This window comes from Thalia democratica, chromosome 2, assembly GCF_965202585.1.
Source record: "Thalia democratica chromosome 2, ktThaDemo2.hap1.1, whole genome shotgun sequence".
NCBI classification, from domain to species: domain Eukaryota; kingdom Metazoa; phylum Chordata; class Thaliacea; order Salpida; family Salpidae; genus Thalia; species Thalia democratica.
In genome coordinates this window covers 32,608,571-32,633,835 of record NC_139166.1, presented here as the reverse complement: position 1 = coordinate 32,633,835, position 25,265 = coordinate 32,608,571, and the positions used below count along the sequence as shown (strand labels likewise).

Genomic DNA, 25,265 nt, shown 5'->3' with positions numbered 1-25,265 from the left:
AAAGATAACTTAGTTTATTCTACAATAAAAAACGTAGTAACAATGTATATGTATATAAAACGAAAAGCAAAGAAAACAAAGATTTTTTAATTTCGCTAGTTACACCAAAAGTTAGATAGTCTTAGAAACAAATAAGCAAAGATAACTACAATAAAAATATAAGTTGTATTTTCGGTAATTACAGGGCACTTTAAACGTTACTAACGAAATTATATAAAAAACATTATATTTTAAAACAGGAATGAAATAAACGTACCATCATCGAGTATAATAAGTAAAATAAAACACATGATAACGAAACAGAAACTTAATTGATTACAGCATTAGATTTCATTACTTTAACTATTTTGGCATAAGGAGTTTAAACGTAAAAAATAAATTAATGAACTTTTGAAAATAAATTAATATTGCAACTTTTTAAAGGACTACAAAAATTTCAACTTGAACTCTTTAATGACAAAAAAAAATTCAAGAGCGTTATTTTTTTAACATTTGTGTTTTTAAACTTAGTTATAAAGTCCTTCGCTGATATAAATTATTTTAATACCCAGGTTTACATTAGCTTGAGTATAAACTGCATCTATTAGCTATGAACTAACAACAATTAAAATACAAGAATAAAACTTATAAAAAACTTTTTAGGATTTTTGATGTCAAAAAATTCTTACTAAAAAAATAGTTGAGACATAATACTACTTGGTAAAAACGAAATACTTGTAACATTAATGCTAGTAGTGAGAGCGCTCTAAGACCAACAAACTAATTTATAAAAAAAAATTAACTTAAATATAGCTGAAACTATACTTTTTCCTTTAATTAAACAAATTAAAAACATAAATCTATCAGCAAAAAGATATAGTCAATAAAACAAAATGCCTCTTTTGCTTAAAAAACACTTTTCTTTTATAGGACGTGCTATAAAAAAACATAAAATGAGCTCTTTTAGTTTATATTAAAAAAGGAAAGTAGTGTACCCATAAACAGAAGGCTCAAAAAAGGGCTTATACAACACAATAATTTGGTCCAGACAAAATCACACAGCTGTCGAGTCAATCTTTTTAATCCCTCTTCTTTGAGCAAGCAGTGAGCTTCCAACTGGGTTCAAATTCAAAGGCTTGTGAGATCTTGCAGCACTAAAGTTAAAAATGTTTTATTTTAACTTGATAAAAGAAATTATATTTGATAAACAGAGGCTTAAGTAAAAATATATTAATCAAATCAGAAAGTTGATAAGAGATAAAAATTTGAAACTTTAACATTATTTTTGTAATAATCTATTAAACAAGCATTTAATCCGGTTTGAAGTGTTTTAATGAAAAACTAAACTCACTAAATATAAGTATAAAACTTTTAGTTTCGCTAAATAAGACCAAGTAAACTAATGGTAAACATGCTTTAAATTGAACTAATATTTTTTAAATGTTTCCTTCTAGTTATAGATCTAAATTAAATACTTTAACGTTAATATATTGCAGTCCTCGAGAATCCAAGTTTTGGATTCAAATTATATACTTTATAATGTTTATCACTAAAAGAATAATCTAAAGCGATTACCTAAACAGTATAAAACTAAAATACGTGAAATATAGTAATATTTTATAAATAAAAATGATAAAGTAAATGAAAATTTTATAGAAACTACAAAGTAAAGTCTTTAATGACATTGACAGCTTGATAGAGCAAAAAGATAAAAAGTATGCGAAATTATGATATTTTCAAATAAGTCAATGTCTCAAGTTAGAAATTTTGTCATGGTTTTCAATTTAGTAATAACATTAAATTGAAAATTTTAGTTGTTGGTTTGGTCGAATGATTACAAATTTGTTCCCAGATTAGTGAAATACAAAAGGTAGCTGTATTTATCGACAGCAGGTTATAACCATAAAAAATTATAAAAATAAGTTTTTGGTGTCATAGTATATACTAACTATTCGTAAAAATTTTATAAGTCTACATCTTACCTGAACATATTCGTCATTATTTCTTTGACGGATTTGTAATCACCTTTACCATGCGCCTGATTCAGGTGAGTGTCGGGGAGGTTGTGAGGTTGGCATATGAAGGGGTGCATGAGAACTTGGGAAATTGTCAGCCTTCTGTTCGGCTCCACATGCAGCATTTGCCTCACCAAGTCCTTATTTTGAAATTGTCAACTTACTCTTAAGCTATTAAAATGTTCTATCAACGAAGCAACTTAGTTTAAAAGTTTAAAAATACAGAACTAAAGCAGTAAATTAATTTTCATGAGACTTGAAGTAAATGACGATTTTATTTGAAGTCTTTTTATTTTAATTTTTAATATCCGATAAATAAACTAAGTCAAATTTTAGACAGAGGCAAGTTGTGGTTTGTATAATTATTTAGCGTTTATATATATTATGATTTCAAGATATAATAACTCAAGTTTAAAATATACATAACTTAAATCTTGCAAAAAATACAAACTTTGGCGACATCAGACACAGATTTCCAGTTTCCCCCCGACAAGCTCATTCTGCCACTTTCAATTCGCTTGAGAATATCTGTTGGAGTATCATCAGGCCCGTTTGCGAAGGGGGTTTTCCCCACCAACATGGTGTACAGCAGCACACCCAAGCTCCAGATATCACACGCTTCATCGTAACCTTTCTTTTTCAATACCTGTACGTTGATATTAATTAGTAAATTATACAAAAAAATGTTTTTAAAATGATGAGAAATAGGTCTAAAGTATCTGCTTGCGGAATGTCTGTTTGCAATCATTAGACTGAAGTATAGTATAGTATTCGGAATGCTTGAAAAACGTAAAAAAAAACACTTTAAGGAATAAAAATAGATACAAAGTAATGTGACTAACTAAATATTATGTATAATTAAGGCATATTAGTACATAGTTTGTATTAGAGAAAATTCAAAAAAGAAAAAAAGTTTGTAAAAGTTTAAAACATTGTCTAAAACAGTTTTGAAGAATATACACGTTAGTCATACCTCTGGGGCGACAAAATTAGCGGTATAACATGGGGTCATCAGCAGTCCGTTGTCATGCCGAAGCTGCTTAGCAAATCCAAAATCACCAACGCGTAACGATTCAGGATTGCCCGTTTCGTCTGCGTACAAAATATTTGATGGCTTCAAATCTCTGTGAACGACCTGAAAACAGACAATGTAAAATGCTACAAGAGTTATTAACCCTAATCTGTTTACTCGTCCAATATTGTTGGATATTGTGGTGCAAAATTGACAGCATTAGAATAAGGTGCCTAACAAGACTTGTGTGCACCTCTTGATAAACAAAAAATATTATAACTTTAAATTGATTAACACTTGAACTTAAAACCAAACTTTAGTTTACATAGTGGTAAGTAATGCATTAAAGAACCAAGGTTATGAAATTTCTTAAAAACTTTAAACGCTACTTGTTGATATAATAAGTATTCTCAATTTAAGATACATTTAAAGTAGTTGAAGTTTAACAGTTAAATAAATTTGTTGGTTTTACATATAACATAACTCATATTATGATTACATTGCAAAAACTTAGTTGGAAAAAAAATAATTTTTATACTAATCAAAAATAAACTAGGCTATTTTGAAATCTTAATTTTGAAATTCTTCGTAAAAAGTCTACATAAATATAAAATTGTAACTTATAAAAATAACTAATACACTTAATTTAATTATACTCAAATTTTTTTCGTTGTTTAATAACTTCTAACTAGCTTAAGTTTATTACAACTAAGGTATTTCTTAAGCAATATGAGTACTAAACGATATATGAAGAAATAAATTTAGTAGATCATTTGAAAAGTTATAATCTACAATTTTAGAAACATATTATTTAGTTTTTTATTTAAAATATAGCTGTTAAAATAGATTTCAAGCAACTTACATTGCCATTATATAACATATATTCACATTGTAGCGAATAAGATATGCTAATTCTATAAATAAGAAAGAAAAAGAAAAACAAATTTAATAGCGAAAATATGTAAAAGAAAATCGCATTTTATTTTAGAAATTAGTAAAATCATGCGTTTTGTCAAGTTTTTATTTGTGTCTACTAAGTTTCGTAAACGGATATTACTTATTGTTACAATAATTAATAAGTCTGTAAGTGAGAAAAAAGAAATGTTCTTTGCTTTATATACAAAATAGAAAACGTTTTGAAAGCATCGACATTCGACAGAGTCAGGTGGAGCGTTTAAAGCTTAAAATCTTTAATTACTTTAGAACGTTTATTTATAAGATGTAGCGTTATCTTATGTTCTAAGTATGTGCTTATTAGTTTATCAAACTTTACATTTGTGTTCATTTAGGTTGCTATTAGTTTTAGTAGTTCTGTAGTGATCATTTATCATTGTGTGTTTTAGTTTGTAAATAAAATACAAACTTCAATGTGCTTTATCATTAACCCAGATATTTTTATATCCTTATACACCCTTTTACCCCATAAATAAACTATTTGTTTATAGCATTGTAAAAAGCAAAAGTATTTTTTAAACTTTTTTAACATACAACCATGCAGTAATAAAATACAAACAGTTTTGGTTTACTTTATTTTAAATCAATACTTATCAGGTAAGTCAGCATTATTTATAAAAAAATCTGACATGTTTCGAACTGACAAGCCTTATTTATGGCAGATTTCATAGCAGAAAAGTGAAATATCCGTGTTTTGGGCTCGAAAGTGGAGTTTTTAAATTATAATTTGTAAAAAACTAAGCTTAAAACAGAATTATTTTTATAAAATTGATTTTTTATTTACTTTTTACAGTAGTAACGCCCGAAATGTAAAAATTTGACTGAAGATAATACCTAAGTTTTGCATATAAAACAAAAAACTTTATCTTAAATTAATTGTGGCTCTTTCTTTTTGTGTATTTAAAATGTTTGTGTAGTTTAAAAATGAACTGATCGTAAATTTTGTTTAATATTACAAAAGTATATATATTTTGCTATTATTATAAAAGTGAGTATAATAAATGATAAACAATTATTTTTAATATTTGTTAGTACACTTCCCTGCGTCATTGCATAAAATAATTCCAACAACAATAAACTTTTTACATTTTTTCGACAGTACAGACAAAAAATAAATATAAATCTACACATGTAAAACTTGAATTTCATATTAGTATACTATAATTTTGAAAAGTTATTTTTATTTTTTTATTTAAGTAGGGATGGAAATAGTTTTATAATAAATTTAAAACCAACCGAGTTTTTGTGCAGATAATTGACAACCTTCGCAATAGTTTTCATAACTGCAGATGCTTCCTTTTCACTAAAGAACTTCTGTCTCAATATTTTTTCCAACAACTCTCCCCCTTTCATCAACTCGAACACCAAGAATACATGTTTGCCATCATCAAAGACATCCTTAATATTGATAAACTCGATGTAACTTAGTCAAAAGAAAATGTAAGCGACTCATGAGCTAAAAATATTATGTTTAAGTAAATCAAATACTTTACTTAGTCTCGTTTAAAGATAAATTCCTGAATATTAAGTATTTGACTACCGTTAAAAATAGAAAAAAAAATTTTGAATAGAAAAAGAAAGGCTTTAAATTGATCAAAATGTTTGATAATTAAGTACCTAGCTTTTTACAAAAGACGAAACCCAGGGAACCAAAAAAAAAAGGAGAAAATTTAACTCATTTGTCTTGAAAGTATTTTTCAGTAATATTTCAAATATTTTACGTAAACTATTTAAACTTTTGACAAATGATTTTAGTATTTAGAGTAAAATTAAAAAAGCCATAGTCAAATAAAATTCTTAAAGGTTATAATAATTCTTTTGTATTAAAAAAAATTAAAAATTAACTAGGTTTATCAAATGCTATGTACCTTAATTTAACTTATATCAAAAAACTATTAATTGTGTAAACTTTATTAGTTCATTTTAAGAAAAAGTTTGTTTAAAAAATATACACTCAAAAAAAAATAATCATGGCTATTACAAGTTTTATTTTTACTTCATTAGTTTAAATTATTGAAATTATACTTTATATATTAGAGTTAATTAAACAAGAGCGTTGGAAAATGTTAAATATTGAGTGTTTTAATTTTGAGTATTCACCATACTTCCATAGAAAGTACAATTTAGAATGGTAGAAATTAATTTGTATACTATTATTTTAAATGAATAAAAAAAATACATTCAATACAGCACAAATTATATATTTTATACACTAGTTTCATCAGTAGATACATAACAGTATATACAAAGAAAAATCTCAACTCATAAAGTAATAACTTGAACAACCGAGCCTTAATTACATGAAATAGTAATTACACAAAAAATAATCAATATACTAAATAATGTAAAAAATATCTAGTTTTTACTGTATTGAATGTCTTTTTATATACTGTTGCAAGAACTAACTTGGCTCCAAGTGTTTGAACAGTATATTATTTTCCATTATTTATTTTCCAACTTGCTAAAATTTTATTTCTAATAGTGTAGGTAAGGTGTTATTATATAAAACTAATTAGTTTCAATAGACTGTAAATAATAATTCAGTTTAGTAAGTTAATCACTAAACAGCATGAACATCAACAAACCTTCAATGTAATGATGTTGGGGTGTTGTCCGTATCTCAACAAAATTTGCACTTCTTCCTCACAATCCCGTTTCTCCTTATATATTATCTGAAACATAATTCATGCATTGCAGTGAAAATATCTTAACCTTGATTAATGCTAACTAACAGTTTAATTTTTTTTTATAAAACTTGACCTTAGTCTTAAATTATAGTACTTGTTTATTGCGTGGAGAATAATTTGTATCAGATTATGAAAACTACATATAAATATTAAATGTCTACTAATATTTAATCTTTAATGTCATCAAAACAAATATAGTTTTACACTAATTGTAAAAAATTATTAAAAACTATAAAATAAAGTAATTAATTGTAAAATTAAAAATTAATTGTATGCTTCCTTACAAAAAAAGAGTTTCAAAAAGTATTGAATTCTTAAAATAAAAAAGTACAAAATACGTTTATTACATAGCCTTGGTAATTTAACTTAATTTAGTTTAAATATTTAGTTTTTAAGAAATAAATACTTCCTTTACTATCAAATTCTAAGAACTTATATCAGATAAGCGAAAATAAATAAAATGTTTTAACTGTTCTTCTTAAACATATTTGTTTATCTCTTCAAATGACTAATATCCGTTTTAATCAATATTTATTGATTTACACCCTTGTTGATATTTTTTTCTAATAAAATTCAAGATTGGACTAAAATTCTAAATTGATCTTTATTTACACTTTATTTAATATACGAATTTAAAAAAATGTTTACATCCTTGACAGTTTTCTTAAAATAACCTTTTTAATATATATAATTAAAACAAGCAACCTAAAATTTTAATTATGTTATCTATTAAAGATATTTTTTCCGGCTGAAAATATTTTTTTCATTAAAATTTAAGCCACTAATCACATGTTAATTAGTTGTAAAGCCATAAACCAAAAGCCATGTTTTTAAAAAATAGTGTTTCTAAATCTTTTGAAAACATAAGTACACTGTACTTCATAATACTTTAATTTACTTGTATTAATATAACAGCTAATTTCTTAATATATTTATAACAATACAAACTTAAAAAATGATTGTGGGCAAACAGTTTCATTAAATTTGAGAAACAAAGACTTATAAACCCTCGTTTAACTATTATGCAAAAAAGAAAGCATAATCTTTTTTTAAATCTTTTTAACTAAAATTCTTACGCAAAAACTAATTAATGTTAAAAAGATAGATAACAGTTGAAGTTTCAATTATATTTATAACATAAGTTCTTAAAATACACGTACAAAACAAAGTCATAAAAAATGATCAGCTAAAACTAAAATGTTCTATATGACTAAAGATAAAGACAAACTTTGACAGCATACTCTTTCTTAGTTCCGATATGGATACACCTCTTGCAAACAGAATAACTTCCTACGCCTATCTCCTCTTTAAGTTCGTATTCGTTGTGAAAAACCTTCGGTGAAGTGGTAAGCTGAAAATTTTGTTGATAAAAACATTTAACTGTTCAAAATATAGTTTTAATTGTTTGCTAATAAAAGATCCTAGTAAAGTAACTTCACTCGAATATAAATAAAAACAAATTATACAGTAATCTTCCTTTATTCTACCAACATAAAAACATTTATTGATTTTAAATTTAAAAAATAATAATGTAACTGTTTAGTACGTTAAGTTTTTATTATAACTTTCAAATGCAAAATACAATCTGTCATAATTGTTATGAAAGTCTTTGAAGAGAAAAACTTATGCTTTTAAACTTTGGGTACAATTTTTTTTCAATTACAATTAAGTTTAATTTCTATTAATAAAAATTACTTTTAAATTATTTTTATTTATTTTCAAGTTGTTGTTTTATAGAATTGATATTATAGTTACAAAAATAAATAAGTACAGCATAATTTATTTACAGTCTTGGTAAATTAGCTTAATTTAGTTTCTAAGTAGTACATACTTCCTTTATTAAACAAATGAGTCTGCAGAACCAACAACAATTTTATACACAAGATTGTAAACAACTCAAAACACATTTTTATGTATGCTTAGTTTCATGTTTTGATTTTAGATCACATTAATATTTCAAGTTTTTCATTAGACTTAAACATAGATTTTTGTGTTTAAGGTTTGAAACTCTTTTTAAGAGATACAGTTTGATTGTTTGTACTAATCAAACATACTGATGTACTAAATTTCATTCAAAGATGATAAGATAAAAATACAACTACTAAAATAAATTTCAACAAAGCTAGACTAAAATTTCTAAGTAATAAATAAAAAAGGTTTTATAAAATTAATGCTTATTTAGTAATTTTCGTTTTAGCAATGATAGTTTTTGTATTGCTTTATCAACTTATACTTTATAAATAAAGTTTTAATTAATCATTGAACTTAAGATCTTTAAATATATATTATTAATTTTTTAATACGATTAATAATAATATCAATATATATAAAACCTTACATTGAGGGATATACATATAGCTAGGTATTGATTTTTCTCAAATTTTGCTTTAATATGTACCAAAAGAGATTTTTTGCGTGTTGTTATAACATTATACTGCAGACTAAATTTAAATTTATCGAAAATTTGGTGATTACTGCGGTAGTGCGCACATTGCAGCTTTGATAGCGGCTTTAGCTTTCATTATTCAATTATTAATTTTGTTTTGAAAATAATTTTTACTTTTCGAACTGATTCTTTCAAAATGATTACATTAATTGTCTTCTTAATCTTTTTATAATAATTTTGTTTTAATTTCTGCTATTCACTTACTAAATAACAGAATAGTAAACTTATATATGCAATGAAGAAAAAAAAAACTAAAGTTTAAGCTGTTATGGAACTTTTAATCTATACGGTCTTAATAGAGATCATAAGGGCTAAATAAATTTCTTTTAAGTTAGTCTGTAATATTGAAAAAAGTACTTCCTGAAAATTTGAAGCAAATTGCTTTAAAGATAAAGTAAGACATAAATTTTTAGAAAAGTTTTAAAATTTCCAAGAAAATCAGCCATAGAAAATCTATTTTATATACGTTTGCATCAGAAGCTTTTTCTAAAACTGTTTATATCTCAAGAAATAAATGATTTTTTTAGTTCTATAAAATATATCTTATAGAATATACTTCAAGCTTTCTAATTAGAGCCAAAGTTATTTTTTTGTAAAAGAAAATTGTTGGACCCCCAAAGGTCTTAATACAAAAATAAATTTAAGTTAATTTAATAACAAAAATTAATGTTAGTAAATAAATATTTTATGCATAACAAATCAAGTTTCAATCTAAATAAAGAAATAACTCTAGGATTTTTACAAGTTTGAACATATTCAAACTTGTTTATTATTTTTCAACATTACTATACATGAGCAATAGTTGTTCATGCTCGGACAATGTAACAGGAATACATATTTTGTCTTATATGTTAATTTTTTTGCCTAAAACAACGTTAAACAGTTCATTGGTTTTATATATATATTCAACTAACTTTGTTGGTGAGCAACGCACTAGAATTTAGAGGAGTCACAACTTTAGTGACATCACGATTGTCTTTTTGCTGTGACGCCATAGAAGCTTGCTGCGGATCATTGTTGATTGTGGGAGCTACAAAGGAGAATCCCCTGAACACTTGTTGAGTGTGCGCTGATGCAGGAACTCCCGGTGAATCTGATCAAGTTTTGTATTCTTATTTTTTAACTTTACATTTATACTTGAATATTATTTTAGAACATATACCTCTGGCAAAAAAAAAAAGTGATTTTTTTTTCTGACCAAATAAAATAAAATAAATCTTAAGCAAGTATAAGGAAAATTGAATAGCATTAATTTTCATTATGCAATTTTTTTTATTTAGGAATGGTATATTAGAAAATAAATATACAAACCAAAGTCATCATTTGTTTTTTTTACGGTTGAGATTTTAACAAAGTTTAGTCTTTAACACTTATTTTTAATAGTTTAAAATATGATAGCAATTCAAAAACATTTTAAATGCACTGCGCACAGTAGCTTGTATATTCTAACTTTTACAAATTTACATAATATTTCAAGTAAGAGTGATGCAAGAAACACAAGTTAAAGTTCGTTTTTAAAGTATGCAAAATAAAACAAACCCCTTGGAGTTCTGGAGGTGAACTCGGTATCAAAATACGTTGCATCTTCAGCCCTCGTAGCTGCAGGTTTGAACGGCGGATCAACTTGTTTCCTCAGCAACTTGTTCCAATCGATTGAGTTGAAAAACGCGTGTCTTTTTATTTCTTCAACTTTATCTCTACCACTTCCTAACCTGCCAACACATGAGACATGAATAAACGTATAAATTACTATTCAGTTCTTTTTAGAAAATTTCTTAATAATTAAAGATTTTATAAACTAATAGTATTAATTACTATACGTGTTTACTTAGTTTTTATAACTTTTTGTTACTAAATTATTTAACGACTTAAAACTATAACTACGTAAATAATCAACTAGCGGTTCAAGCTACTCCAGAAACTTCTTATTTGTTTATATTTAAATGAATTTTTCTTTAACTTTTACTCTTAGAATAAACTTTAGTTTTTTTTGTTGTGTTAAATGAGCTTTTAAGAAAAAAATTAATATAGAAACTGTTACTAACAACTTAATTTAGTAGAAATTTTGAACTTTACTTAACATATAAACTGTTTTTTTAGATGGATTATCAAATTTCAAACCTTGATAAAAATTGTAACATTAAACTATAAAAAACGTTGCACTCTTGATATTGTCTCTTGAAATAAACAACACATTGCTAGCAAAACGAACTTACAATTAAATAATTACTTGGTAATGCTATTAAATAAAACTTGGTATTGTAACGAATAAAATTATAAATTAATAAGTATTTATGTATGTGGTGGGTACATGAAGTATTGTTTGTTAACAAAAAATATAAATTACTAAGATGTATTGAAGTCAGCAAAACATTATTTAATTATTTTTCGTTAGTATGGTTTTTGTATTTCAACTATTAAAACTTTGTTAATAAAACAACATATCTAAATAGATGTATATAAAAAATCTTTATTAAAAGTTAGTAGTTGAAAAATATGCATTGTCGTTAATATATTTGAATATATGTAAAGTATTTTAAAGAATCGTTTCTATTTGATCACAGTATATCACTTAAGGATTGTTAAAAGTGTAGAAAAGATATTTAAAAGATATGATCAAAAGTTTTAAAAATTTTGCAAATTTGACAATTTTTGTATGATCTAAAACTGTACGAAAAATATTATGTAACATGAATTTAGTTCAAGTAATATATAGTATACCTATAAGTTATGATGATGGAACACTTAAACAAATAATTGAAGTTTAAAATATAAATAAATACTCCTTCGTTTTAATACTTTAGTTTTGCAAAATATTCGTTTTTCTCAATAGCAAATGAAATAGCAAAAGAAAGCTTTATTTAGAAAAAGCTTAATAGATTTTTTTTCCCAGTTGCATTCGGAAAACTTATTATTTTGAAAATAAATCGCAGCTTATAATAAATAATTCATTTTATGACAGGAAATACATTCTACTTCAAGTTTAATTTACTTAACTTTTAGTTTAGTTGAAAAACTAAGTTTTTATTAGAAAATAACAAAACTAACTCTATACAGTTGCATATTATAAATTTGATTAATTTAGCTTCGATTTGCATAACATAAAACCAGTTTTATTGATCAAAACACATTAAAATATGTTATTTAAAATGAATACAAAAAATAAATTAGAAAATTTAAAACATATTTTGTTACCAATATTATAATAATAAACAGAATTTAAACGTTATGAATATATGATAATACGCTTTAAATATCTTAATTATTCACAACAACCATTTTCTCACAACTATTAATGCTCAAAAATTAAATATTGATAAAGATAAATTAAATAAACTTCTTTTTCTCCTATAATAACGTAAATCATACGCATGTTTTCTAGTTCTCTAAATTGTTTATTTATTTACACTTAAATTTAAAACAACAAAACCAGTCAAAATAACATATTTACTTATGATCAACATGTTAAATGTCTATGAATAACTTTATTTATGTTAAGGCAACAATAAAAAGCAGCTGACTGTTATAAAAAAACCTCGTACTAAAACTTACCTAACAACATACTTATAGAATTAAATTTCTATAAACTTTATTTTAAGATTATGTATAACCAAAACTGTATTACTCTTTAATTTCTATAGACTAGGTACTATGAAAATGTACTATTTAGTCACATAAATTAGAGTTTAAACACCTCTGTTTTAAAATACAGTTTTATATACATTTATAGTTGGTTTTGGACTATTAAGGTTGTTCTAAATTGAAAAACAATTTTAGTAAGTAAAAAAAATTATAAAAAAATATAAATTTTTGATTTAGTTACTTTATTGAAATACTTATTAGTTTAGATATGTAGTACTGTTAAGAAGTATTGGCTTTAATCAAAAAAGCTCGATAAAAATAAAAAGTAAACATTAATATTTCATAAAGTCGTAAAGGCTCTTAAAAATTCATAATATGTTCCATGTTTTTACTTTTAGATTGGTTAAATTTACACCATATCTACATATAGCAATAATTTTTCTTATTTAAAATCAAATTAATTAAAAAATTTCAAACTTATTTTTTTCTACATTAGTTTATACCTGTTTGCAGGGTTTCTTTTAAAAAGCATTCTTAAAAGACTTTGTGCTTCAGGGCTGAGAAACTGAGGCATTCCTAGTTTAGCTCTGTAAAAAAAAACAACAAACTTTACTAATTGAACTACCTACCAAATTTTTCTAATAGAAATATAGAAATTCCGTTTATATTAAAAAAATTATCATTAAACAAGGTTTGTTTTTTTTTTTTGATTTCAAAATAAGGTTTAATAATAATTTATTAAGCATTTCATTAATATAAATTTCTATTCATTATTTACAAAATTATTTTTTTATTATTGGTAGAAAAACAAACTCTTGATTCAAAATTGTAATATGTAGACAATAAGTTAACTTTTTAGGTGCTTAGTAAAAACTCAAAAAAAGTTATAAAAACTAAGGTTATATCAAATGCTTTATAACACTTACTCTTTAAATAAATGTACTTTAAACATAATCGTTGGAAAATAAAAAATCAAATTGTGTACGGAAGGTGATAACTAAAATGTATTAAATTTTTGCCAAAAAAAAAAACTTTGAAACTCTAATAATTAAATTAACATTTAAATATTTTAATGAATCGTAAAGAAAGTTTTTAAAATAAAAAGGATTATTTATAGGAACTATTTTTGTCATAATATAATTTTCCTCTTGTTCATTACATTTTCAGTTTTATAAGTATAAAACTAGTTGAAAATATGTAAGATCCTGAGTTTAAAAATATAGAAACAGAAGTTGAAAAAAAATAATTTGTTTTAAAAATCAAGTTTTATCAAAAAAATTGTTATATATTTTGTAGAAACAAACTTAGAACAAGTTTTTAGTATTAAATATAAAATTAATCTTAAGTTTTGAGATAAACACGTTTTTAAATACCACATACACTAAGTTACTATATACAAAAAACTAACTTCAAAATTTGAGTCATCGTTTCTTTTCTGTCTCTTCCTTGGAAAGGCAACTGTCCAGTTAACATTTCGTACTAAAAAAAAAAATTTTCAACTTATTTATTTCAGAAGTATCTAAAGAAAAATTAGCTTAATTTTTTTCATGAAATACATGTAATAAAAACAAGTATTATTACACTTTTACTTTTGAGTATTGAACCGCACAAATAAGAAAATAATAACCAATAGCAATAAACTAAACATTATATTCGTAAACTGATGAAACCAATTTTGAATTTTATGTAAAATTACCTCATATTAAAACGAACAAATGTAAATTTAGTGACCTAACATTAAGGATAAATAAACACTTTTTTCAAGTAAAAAGCTTTTTTTTTTTATTTCTGCCAATGTAAATTTTAAAAAACTACTTTTTCAAATGTTCGTGTAATACCCTTACTAAAAATTAATAAAGCAATACAACAATCAAACAAACCATAAGCACACCGAAGGACCACCAGTCAGCAGACTGATCGTGGCCCCTTCTATTTACAACTTCAGGAGCCATGTACTCGACAGTACCACAAAATGAGTACGTCTTTTCATCATCCTCAGTCGACTCTTTAGACAACCCAAAGTCTGTTAAGGCTATGTGACCATCAATATCTAGGAGAATGCTGAAAAAATTGTTTAGATAAAATTATAGAAATCAATGCATTTTTTGAGTAATGTGTACTAATTGTAAATTAAATTACTCCCCTGTATTTATTGTGTTTATTTAATGTTGACAAGCGGTTCTTAGAAAAAACTTTACAAAACAATTTCAACACTTTTATAACAAACTTTTCAGGCTTAAGATCTCTGTAAATGATGCCGAGCGAATGTAGATGATCGAGTGCAAGCGCAAGTTCAGCCAGGTAAATTTTCACATCATCTTCAGTAAACATGAGTTCTTTCGACAGGCGAGTGAAGAGATCTCCGCCTCTGAGGAAGGCGAGAACCATGTACAAGTTTCCATCAGTTTGAAATGCTGTAAAATTTAAGTGAGGACTAAGCAATTTTTTTGACTAACTAAGTAAGACTCTGTGAACTTCTTGTAAAATCTAATACTATTATGTACTTGTATAGACTTTTAAAAGAGAAGCTATTATTTATGATTTAAAGAACTTATAAAACTTGGTTTGAGCTAACTCAACATGAAACTACAAAATAATACGAAGTGTATAAATATATTGTGATCTTTATAAAATTACTAAACTTTTTCATTTACTAATGCTTTATAGTTTAAAAGTAATTAAGGGCATAAGGTTAAAACCTTTTTTCACAATTTGTTCTTATTTTATAGAGTTTTAACCAAGCTACAACATGCTTTTTACAGATTTTAAAAGTTCTAAATAAATTTTAAAATATAGCAGGTCAAAGTCGGAGACAACAATAAGTTCCTTATGGGGGGCGCAAACTAAAACGGTGAATAAAGACTATTTCATAAAAAATCTATCTTCTCCTACGTTTTTTGAGATAACTACCTCAAATTTGCAGGAAATGTTCCTTAGAAAAAAATTCTTTCGAAACAAAATTAAAAAAATTAAAAAAAAACTATTAAAAAATAAACAAAATACAGTTTATTTTTTGTTTTTTTATCATAAAATTTTAACTTTTTTTAATTTTTTTCCGACAGAATTTTGTAAATATTGCTAGGAACATTTCTTGAAAATTTGAGGTAGTCATCTCAAAAAACGTAGAAGATAGATTTTTAGTGATTTCTAGTTATTTGTCGTATAAGTTTGCGCCCCCCATAAGGAACCTATTGTAGTCTCAGATTTCGACCTGCTATATCTCAAAAAAAAATTGAATTTTTTAAATCTGTAAAAAGCAATGTAGCAAAGTTAAAACTCAATAACATAAGACTAAATTGTGAAAAAGGTGATTTATTTGCGCTTTCAATATTATTAACTTTTCGGATTTACCTACATTAAATTATAAATTACTTAAAAAATACAAGTTGATGTTTGATTATATTTGCAAAACAGAAATTTTAAAAACTGAAAAACTGAGGTTTATCAAAAAAATGAACTTCAGGGTGTGTAAGTAAGAATGTTTATTTTTCACCTTTATATAAAACTTTTTTTACAGATGTGTTTAGTAAGTTTATTTAAATTCATTTTGATTAAGTAATATCTAAGTTAAAATTTTACAAGACGTTGCTTATTGAGTTTTACGTTATCTTTGCTAGCTATACAGCTTAGTATGAACAAAAATACTATTAAACAGTAGTTGTATACACAAAAAAAAATTGACAATTTTGCTTCCATACTGTAAAATTTTAAAAAGGTAACACTATAATTAATAAACAAAAACGTAATTTATATGAGATAATTGATTTCAATATCATTAGAAGTACTATTTTTACTAACTTAGGCAAACAATGTAAATTAATACAAGCTACTTACAACACAATCAAAGTTAAATTTATACTTTAAAATTGAAAAATTTAGTCTATCAGGAAAAAATATTTAATCTGTATTTCTTTTTAAGATTTAGATTTTTATTAAGTCATTAGATTTAGAACTTATGCTTTATAATAAACATGAAGATTTTTCCCAGATCGTTTTTACTTTTAAAAAATCTTAGTATACTGACTGAAAAATTTTCACAAGTCAATTAATAAATTCTTACCTAAACTCTTTCACGTACTTTATATAATGAGGTAAAAAATAAAAATCTTTACCAAGTATAAAAAGTTTTAGTAATATTCAAAATCTTAGTTCGTTTTGTCAATCTTTTATAATTAATAAAAAAACTATTATTCATCAGAAAAGTACTGTCATTTATGTTATCTTTGAAAATATAGAAGGCAGTAAGATTAACTAAATCAACAAAATAAAAGCACACAAACAAACACAAATTTTGACTTCTTAATAACATCTAATTCTTCTTATCTGACTTTTCAACGATAAGAACGGGCATAAAGTGTCGAAACGAGTGTCAAAATAAATCAGACTGAATAACTAAATATAAATAATATCTCAGACAGCTGCGTTACCAAAACAAACATACTCAAACACACAAAAAACTTTTAGATAAAAGTTAACTTTTCAATAAAAAAGTACTTTTTTTGACTGTTTTTTTAATATGAATTATCAACAGTCAATTGTTTTTTTTAACTAGTTGTTAACCTTCCATCGATAGAATTTTCATTCGTATAAAGTATAAAACAACGTTAATTTGTAGTAAGTTTTATTGTTTTAATTAAAACAATATGTATATTGTAAGCCTTAAAATTTCTCATATTTACTGTAAGCAAAAAAAATTTTTTATCTTGGAAAATGATAAAAACACATGTAAACTTAGGTTGAAAATAGTTTTCAATTGACTACTATGTCTAGAAAATTTATTAACTTCCTTTCTAATAAGGGATTGTAGAAAATTAAAATTTGTAACATAAATTCTAGTAATATTTTTTTTTTCTAAATCATGCTTTTTAATCCTTTGACTTTAAAATTCAAAACATTTTTTAAGGTTGCAGGTTTTTTAAAACTTCAGTCAGTCATTTTTGATTATGATAAAATATGTATTAAATCTTACACAAATACACAAAACTACCATTGCAAACTTTTTTTTTGAAAACTTAGTTTTATCGGCGGATGAGCTCTCATTGCAATTTGAGCAGAAACATGTTGGTCATAGTTGAATGAACAAGCGGTATTCGCAAAAATAATCGTTACAGAGGGTTGTTACACCTTGAACTATTGTTTGCAGTTACAGCATCGGTGGAAAGCAATTTTTGATTTATAGTAAAAACTCTTGTCATTTTAACTTTATTTTTACCATAAACACAAACTTTTTTGCCTTCTATTAGAAATTCAAAAACTTATTAGAGATTTTTAAGTTTTCCATCAACTTTAATTTTTTGTTGCAAACCTTGCACTTTTCTACGTATGATTAAAAAAATCGTATGAAAATTAAAAAAATACAATTAAGATTTTAAAAACTTAACCTAAGTTCACAATTTCATACCACATAAAAACATTTCATTTCAACTTATTTGTAAAACTACTTATTTTTGCACCATAGCTAAATACAAAGCTTAAAAGCCGTAAAACTTTCAATTTTGACAGCATCATCATTAAACCATAAAAATAAGATTAATCAATTTTAAAGCTTAACATAAAACTTTTTTGTGGTTATTCAGTAAAGTTGTAATTTGAAAAAAAATAACTTTATGATACTTTTTAATTATTTGAAATGATGTTTTTGTAATAACAGTAATGAATATAGACAAAAATCTGTGTGATTGTTTAAATTTAAAACTATACCAAAATACTATTATTACCTTTACAATTACAAGTTGTAGTACTAATTCGGTATTAGCACACTTAGTGAAGTTATAAAGTTTTTATAAATAAACACTAAATCCTAGATTAAAATAAACTTTAAGCAAAATTTCAATCTATTTACAGTTATTTTTCAGTAATAACTTTTTAATAAGTCAGAATTTTAGTAAGAAAATGTATTTAAAAAATAATATACAAAATAGTTTAAAATTGCCTCCTGAAATAAAGCACTATCTCAAAAACAATAACATTAAAATGATGGGTAGAAAAAAGTAAACTAATGTTGCTATGGCAAGATAATTTTGTTAGTGAGAGTTCACATAAAAAACGTGAATGAAACATGTAAGATCGCATTTTGTGAGATGTGTTTTATATTCGACATATAAGAGATACTTTACCATGTAACAATCGTGAAACACAACATTGCTTTCAATGACTTTTAAATGCTTTTATCTGTCATACATAGCATACTGTCATCGATAAATATTCATCTACTAAAATATTTTGTGGATGTAAAACTATATTTATTGTTTTTATGAATGTTGTAATCAACTCTTATACTTTAAACATTTTTTTTTTTCAAAATAAAAAAATTCAACAAGGAAATTTATTTTTAAACATGATATTATATACAAAAAAGGTTTATTATGCTTCAAACTAAGACAAACTTGAACAACTTTGTTTATAACAGTTGGTAATTTTGTCTTTTCAATACATTATAAACTGATTTTATGAGAATAAGTAATATTTTATAATTAATTTTATTAGAATGTTAGAAGTTTATACAGTTATGTATACTCCAACAAACAAATTAAACCAACCATAGTACACTTTAACTATGAACGGATGGTTGACATCCACAAGAATATTTCTCTCCATTTTAGTGCGAACTCGATCCCTAATCTTCAACTTGGCTTTCTTCAAAACCTTCATCGCGTACAACTGACCTCTGTCAACTCCTAAAAATATAAATTAATTAAAAAAGCTTTTTTAAGGAGTTAGGTAAACAAACTGCACTTGTTTACCATTTAATCCATAGGAGTGATAAACAGATTCAAAACAAAACATGCTCTTAATCAAGAGATTTTATACAAGCAGTTTGTCGATGACCTTTACTTTAGATATTTAGAAGTTATAGACAAAAGCTTTCAAAAGTCAAAGTAAAATTTAATTCACACATAATTTGTAATGAATTACAGAAGTAACTAAATATATTTTTAAAATTCTAATCCGATAAAATAGTTATACTAATGAAGATAAGGCAATAAAAACTAAGATCTAGCGTTTGTTTGTAAATGCAACTATTACCACTTTTTGATCACAAATAAACATGCAAACAATTAAAATAACTAAAAGCATCATTTTTTTTTGAATAATCATTGACTAATAGCTTTGTTTTATTTTTATTTAATTGTGTCCTTTATGCCTGCTGATAATTTCTAACACGCATTCATTTCAAAAATATATATCATTTTTACGGTTTTAACGCGATATTTATCTAAGTTCTACTTTTCCAACTCAGTACGGCTCTAAAACAATCAAAAAAAGTTGGTGGTATTAGAACAAAAAAAATATTTTAGTTTTATAAAGTTTGAAACAATAACTAACAAATAAAAAACTCAGAGTCATACTGAGTTACGGAATTTAAAGTTAGAAATGATTGGAGTAATAAAATTATTATATTTAAGATCGTACAAAGGTTAGAAAAGATCAAGTTATAAACTAAAAAACTTTAAATGATCAGTTCAGAAAGAGAAATTTGAAATGAACTTGAGTGAGAAAAAATAGTTAGAAAAATAAAAGTTGAAAATTTTAATAAACCTTTTTTTTACTTAGGTTTTAAAAAATGGATCAGTATCTTTATAAAAGTATTGGGCCAAATTATAAAAAGTCATTGAAAGCTTAACTATTGTTAGGTTATAGCAGAAACTAAAAACAAACTTTTTATGAACAAAATTATATTATAATGAATTTATAAATCACTATAATTTAATCAAAAATACATTAATGGTACATTTTTAAATATATCATAATAAATCTCAATTTAGGTTGTTTTGCATAAGTTGTTTTCAAGCTAAAAAATACATCTTGGGCTAGAGGTTTCTACTTGGCGGGCAGGATTTGACTTGCAAGCCTTAGTTTGCTACCCTCTAATTTAAACTATTAAAATTTTAAGTTTTCTGTATCCTAGTTTAGTTGCTTTTAAAGTTTTGAAAAGCTGTGTAGAACAAAATAATGAACTAGACTACAGTATATAACTGGTTTAAATACACAAATACAAATACTATGCACAGGAGCACCTTTTGACCAACAAGTTTTTTTTCTAAATCAAACAGATTTTAATAAATTTGGTTTTAAAACCAAGTTTTTTAGTTGTTGTTGAACAGTATAAACTTGCTTTTAAGAAAATTTTATAAATAGAAAATTTTAATTCTAACCTTACTTAAAAATATAAACTTAAACATTTATTTCATAAACTACATGCATACAATATACAAACTAATATTTTTAAGCAGAAAAACTTTTTGTTAGTACAAGATAATTCAATACTAAGTTGTAAAGAACAATAAAAGTACTTAAGGAACATGAAAAATTGAGTAATAAAAGCATCCGAGCTGAAAAATATACTCTTATACAAATTTTTTGAACTATGCATTATGTTATTTTGTTGTTATTACTAACATTTAGTACAAAATATCAATAAATGTTAAAAATAATAAACTGTTAAGCAAAAATTAGGCACTCTGTTATGTTTACACTTCAAGAATCGTGAAGCTATAAGGAAAAGCAAAATTCATGCTGTTGCTGTTGACAACGTAATGCAATGACATCACACTGTCTAGGCGTCACATTTGAGAATTTAAACTTCAAAGAAGAAAGGAAAACAATAAAATTAAACGACAAAACTTTCAGCTAGTTTTTTTAAAACGAGTATTATTCATCAATGTAGAACTCAATATGCAACTTTTAAACTTTACATAAATGTGATTTGTTTTATTAGATTTTTATAGCAACAAAAAACAAAGCAATAACGAAACAACGTATAACAATATACGTCTATTTTTAACATTTCCCTGATTACTAAAAAACTTACTTATCATAATTTTAAGCATTAAACCTTATGCTTTTACTTTTATTTTAAGGTTTTTTTTTATAAAAAAAGTTTAAACAATACTTTTCAAATTTTAAATAATTTTTAAATGATACTGTTACTCCTATAATTATATTTGAAAATTTTTATAATAAATCTACATTTCAAAAATATCAACAAACTAAAATTGGTATTAAGTTGGACTTTTTTTAAGCTGTTGTTTCTTAACTATTTTGTATTTTGTGAAGATCACAAAGTCTTTGTTTTTAAGTACTCTTCTTTATGATCCAAATGGTAAGGAAAATTAAGTACACATATAAACTTTCTAAATGTTTAATTAATATCTAGAACTTTAAAAAACAACACAATATAATAACTGTTAATGTACACAGTTATAGTGATTCAAAAACAAATATAGTAAAATTAAACTGGATAGTTATATAGATGATGCAAAAACTATATATAAAAGTTTTCTAAGGATAAAAAAAAAAGATATTATTTATAATATTTTTTTGAGATTAGCTAAGTCTAAAAATATTCTTTGGATATAAGACAATAAAGTTGAAGAGGTCAATAGAACAGTTTATCTCAAATTGTAGACCTATGCACAATAATTTTAACAAATATTAATTTGTAATTCAATTTTTGAAGTTATGATTTGTAAAGTAAGTATTCTTATAATTGGTAAATAGTATATCTTATTTTATTTCCAAATTATGCTTATAGTTAGTGAGATATTTTTTTATGTACTATAGTATAAAATGTGAATGTTTTAGAACTACCTCAAAAATCTGAGATATATAATATAAGCATGTGAGTCCTAGAAACAGATTGTATTTTTTAATTTTAGTCAAAGCTTTTTAAATATTTATTAAAAATTATTTTAAACACATATTATCAATTCTTTTAACTTAATTTAAATTTACAATACATAAAAAGTAACTTAAAACTTATATACTTAAACTTCTAGAAAAAGAAAAAATTTACAAAAATAACTTTAAAATACTTATAATTTTAGTTTATTAATTTTCTAGGTTAAATAAAACTGTTAAAATATTACAATAATTTATTATTTAAAAAAGTTAGTATAAAATTTAATTGTTAAAGTAAACAGGTAAATTTGAAAGATAAAAAATAAAAACATACAAAAATTTATTTTCTACTCCTTAAATAGCTTTTTCATAAACTAAGCTTATTTTATAATCAACTTAAAATTGTATAAGTTATTTATCTTAATTAGTTTTGGAACGCAGTTCATAAAAATAATTTTTTCAAAATTTTAAAATTTTAGCCATTGTAATTTTTTTTATAAACTTTATCAATAATTACTTCAATTATCTAAATATTGTTTTGTAGAAGTTGAGTTCCCTAGTTTGAATTTTTATTCAAACAAAACTTATGATTATATAAGAAAATCAAGATAAATGTTGTTAACAATAGATTTCCTCATCAATTTCTAGAAACTAATAAACTAATTCAAAAGTTAGTAATAACTATAAATAATTTATAAAAAGATTTGTTTACTAGGCTGTCATACAAAAGCATATTTTTTTTGCTAAACAAAGATGAATGAGCAATACTTATAATTACTACAATAAGTATTTTAATTCAAACACATTTAAACCTTTCGAACACAGAAAACTTGTAATGTGGTAAGAAACTAACAACACATTTTACTTTCTTATAAATACAGACCTGTTAATTTTTTGACAAGGAAAACTTTTCCAAAAGATCCCTGGCCAAGAACTTTTAGAAGCTCAAAGTGAGAAGGGTCCGCCTTTTGTGAGCCTTTTAAAACTCCTTCTTTAATTTCAATTTCATGCATAAGTTCATCCTTAAGAAAATAAAACAGTCATAGAGAATCATCACTTAATATTACAAATAAAAAAAAGTAAAATAATGATACATGATTACCTATAACAAAAAATAAAATACAATTATTTTCTTAATTTATAACAACAACTATTCAAAACACAAAAAAAAACTTTACAGAAGGATATAACTAAAATTGAATAATAAATTTGTAAATTATGCTGAATTTTAAATATATTTATGGGTTTTTTTTTACTGCTTACCTTTACTTCCTGAGCATCTACAGCCATCTCATCATCCTGTAATTTAAAAAAAAACAGTTCAAATTTGGTAACAAAATTTGATGGTGCATAAAGTTTAATTTAATAATTTTTCACACAAAAACATATAAAAAAAATAATAAAGTAAGTAAAAAGTGACTATATGAAAAACATATTCATCAATTTAAATTTCTATTCAAAAATGGCTAACTTTATTTTTTTCTTAATAATTGCTTTGTTTATAATAGCAGTCTAATTATAACAGTTGTTTTTACATAAATAACCATTTGTCTTCAGAAAATTATGTTTATTAAAAAAATTCACAAATATTTAATGTTTGTTTTTAATTAAAATAGAAAACCAAACATTAATATTTTACCTTTTTACTTCAAAGCTTAATTGTAGGTTTTATTCACTTAACTTGTTAAGTGCTTGGAATAAATACTAGAACATATTATAGAGCTGTTGTTTCAAGAAAAAATTTAACTTTTAGAATATAACCTAAAAAGTGTTGTTAAATCTTTAAAAATGTAATATAATAATTAAATATCGAAAAACAGTATAACACTTAAAGTAATATAAAAATATTATTAGTAAGTAAAAAACAATTGATCTCTCCTAAACAAAATATTCAAAACTATTCAATTAAAATAGACTTACACTAAATTTTAAACTAAATTCATTTAAATAATTAGACAAGTTTTTATTTATACACTACTCACCTCATCAGCTAGTATCTCAGTGTTTACAGTAGCAAAAGGAACATTTGCAAGTGGAGCAAGAGGCATTTCTTTAGGTTTACTTATCAAAACCTTTTATAAATGTCTATAATAATATCTCAAAATATCTAATATCTATATAAATGTTTTTTAATTCATATCTAAGGTAAACAGTTAGTTCATAAACTGCACAACCTTTGTAAACCATTTGAATATAAAAAAATATAAATTCAACAAAATGATGATTGTTTTTTGTATACTAATTGTAAAAATAACAGGTAGTCTGACTTAAATCAAAGAATTTGACTTGTATACCTAAAACAGTAGAATTAATTTGTGAGCATTTAACGTTTTGTAATAATTTACTTATTTTTTTATAAATTTATTAAATATAAATAGTTTAATAAGTAGTGAAATGCTTTATAATTTATAGAGAAAATGGAATAAAATACAACAAAAAAAACTCTGATATATTTAGAATATCTGAAACTTAAAAAAAAATTTAACATACCTTACAAGCTGTTTAACAACAAAGAGACAAAGAAATACACTAAAAATCTTTGGTCTTAGGACCTGGTGCACAAAGAACCTTTAAGTTATCAAGTTGCACACCACGGATACCTTTTAATGTCTTGTCCAGGACATTAATAGAAAAAGTTAACTTAATTTGAGTCCTATGTTGCACAATAAACAACAATAATAATAAAAAAGACTTTGAATTATAATACAAAGCTCATAAAAATGTCTTACAGAATCTAATGTCAACTTACAATCTTACAAATATATGAACAACAAGAACAGACAACTAAGTTTAACTTGATTGGAGCTAGGTTAAAAAAGTCATCTTTATTTTATACAAATGTTAGCAGATTTCTACTCATAGGTGATAGAAACTTTTTTTACACTATCTTATTATAATTTAAACCTCTTTTTTTTTTTTTGAGAAATGTATTTGTTGCCTGATTTTTTACAGTTTAAAACTATTTTGAT

The 25,265-nt window shown here is 24.3% G+C and overlaps 1 protein-coding gene across 1 annotated transcript; it reads right to left on the bottom strand.

Moving 5' to 3' along the window:
* LOC145849607 (ribosomal protein S6 kinase alpha-3-like) lies at positions 1–24,410 on the bottom strand. The gene is made up of 17 exons (XM_082954577.1): positions 24,279–24,410; positions 23,560–23,595; positions 23,180–23,318; positions 19,215–19,352; positions 14,903–15,089; positions 14,556–14,736; positions 14,084–14,154; positions 13,179–13,262; positions 10,633–10,805; positions 10,008–10,186; positions 7,876–7,998; positions 6,546–6,632; positions 5,197–5,358; positions 2,968–3,129; positions 2,446–2,640; positions 1,962–2,134; positions 1–1,133 (listed from the first exon to the last, which is right to left on the bottom strand). The coding sequence occupies exons 1-17, from the start codon at positions 24,342–24,344 to the stop codon at positions 1,034–1,036; spliced, it is 2,256 nt and encodes a 751-aa protein (XP_082810703.1). The 5' UTR covers positions 24,345–24,410; the 3' UTR covers positions 1–1,033.
* Positions 24,411–25,265: the final 855 nt, after the last annotated feature.

Excerpts from the sequence above, each read along its gene's own strand:
- LOC145849607 (XM_082954577.1), bottom strand. The coding sequence starts at position 24,344 with ATGCCTCTTGCTCCACTTGCAAATGTTCCTTTTGCTACTGTAAACACT. Across the intron at positions 23,596-24,278 it reads CTGAGATACTAGCTGATGAG|GATGATGAGATGGCTGTAGA; the intron begins GTGAGTAGTGTA and ends TTTAAATTACAG. Across the intron at positions 2,135-2,445 it reads CTGTGTCTGATGTCGCCAAA|GACTTGGTGAGGCAAATGCT; the intron begins GTTTGTATTTTT and ends TTTCAAAATAAG.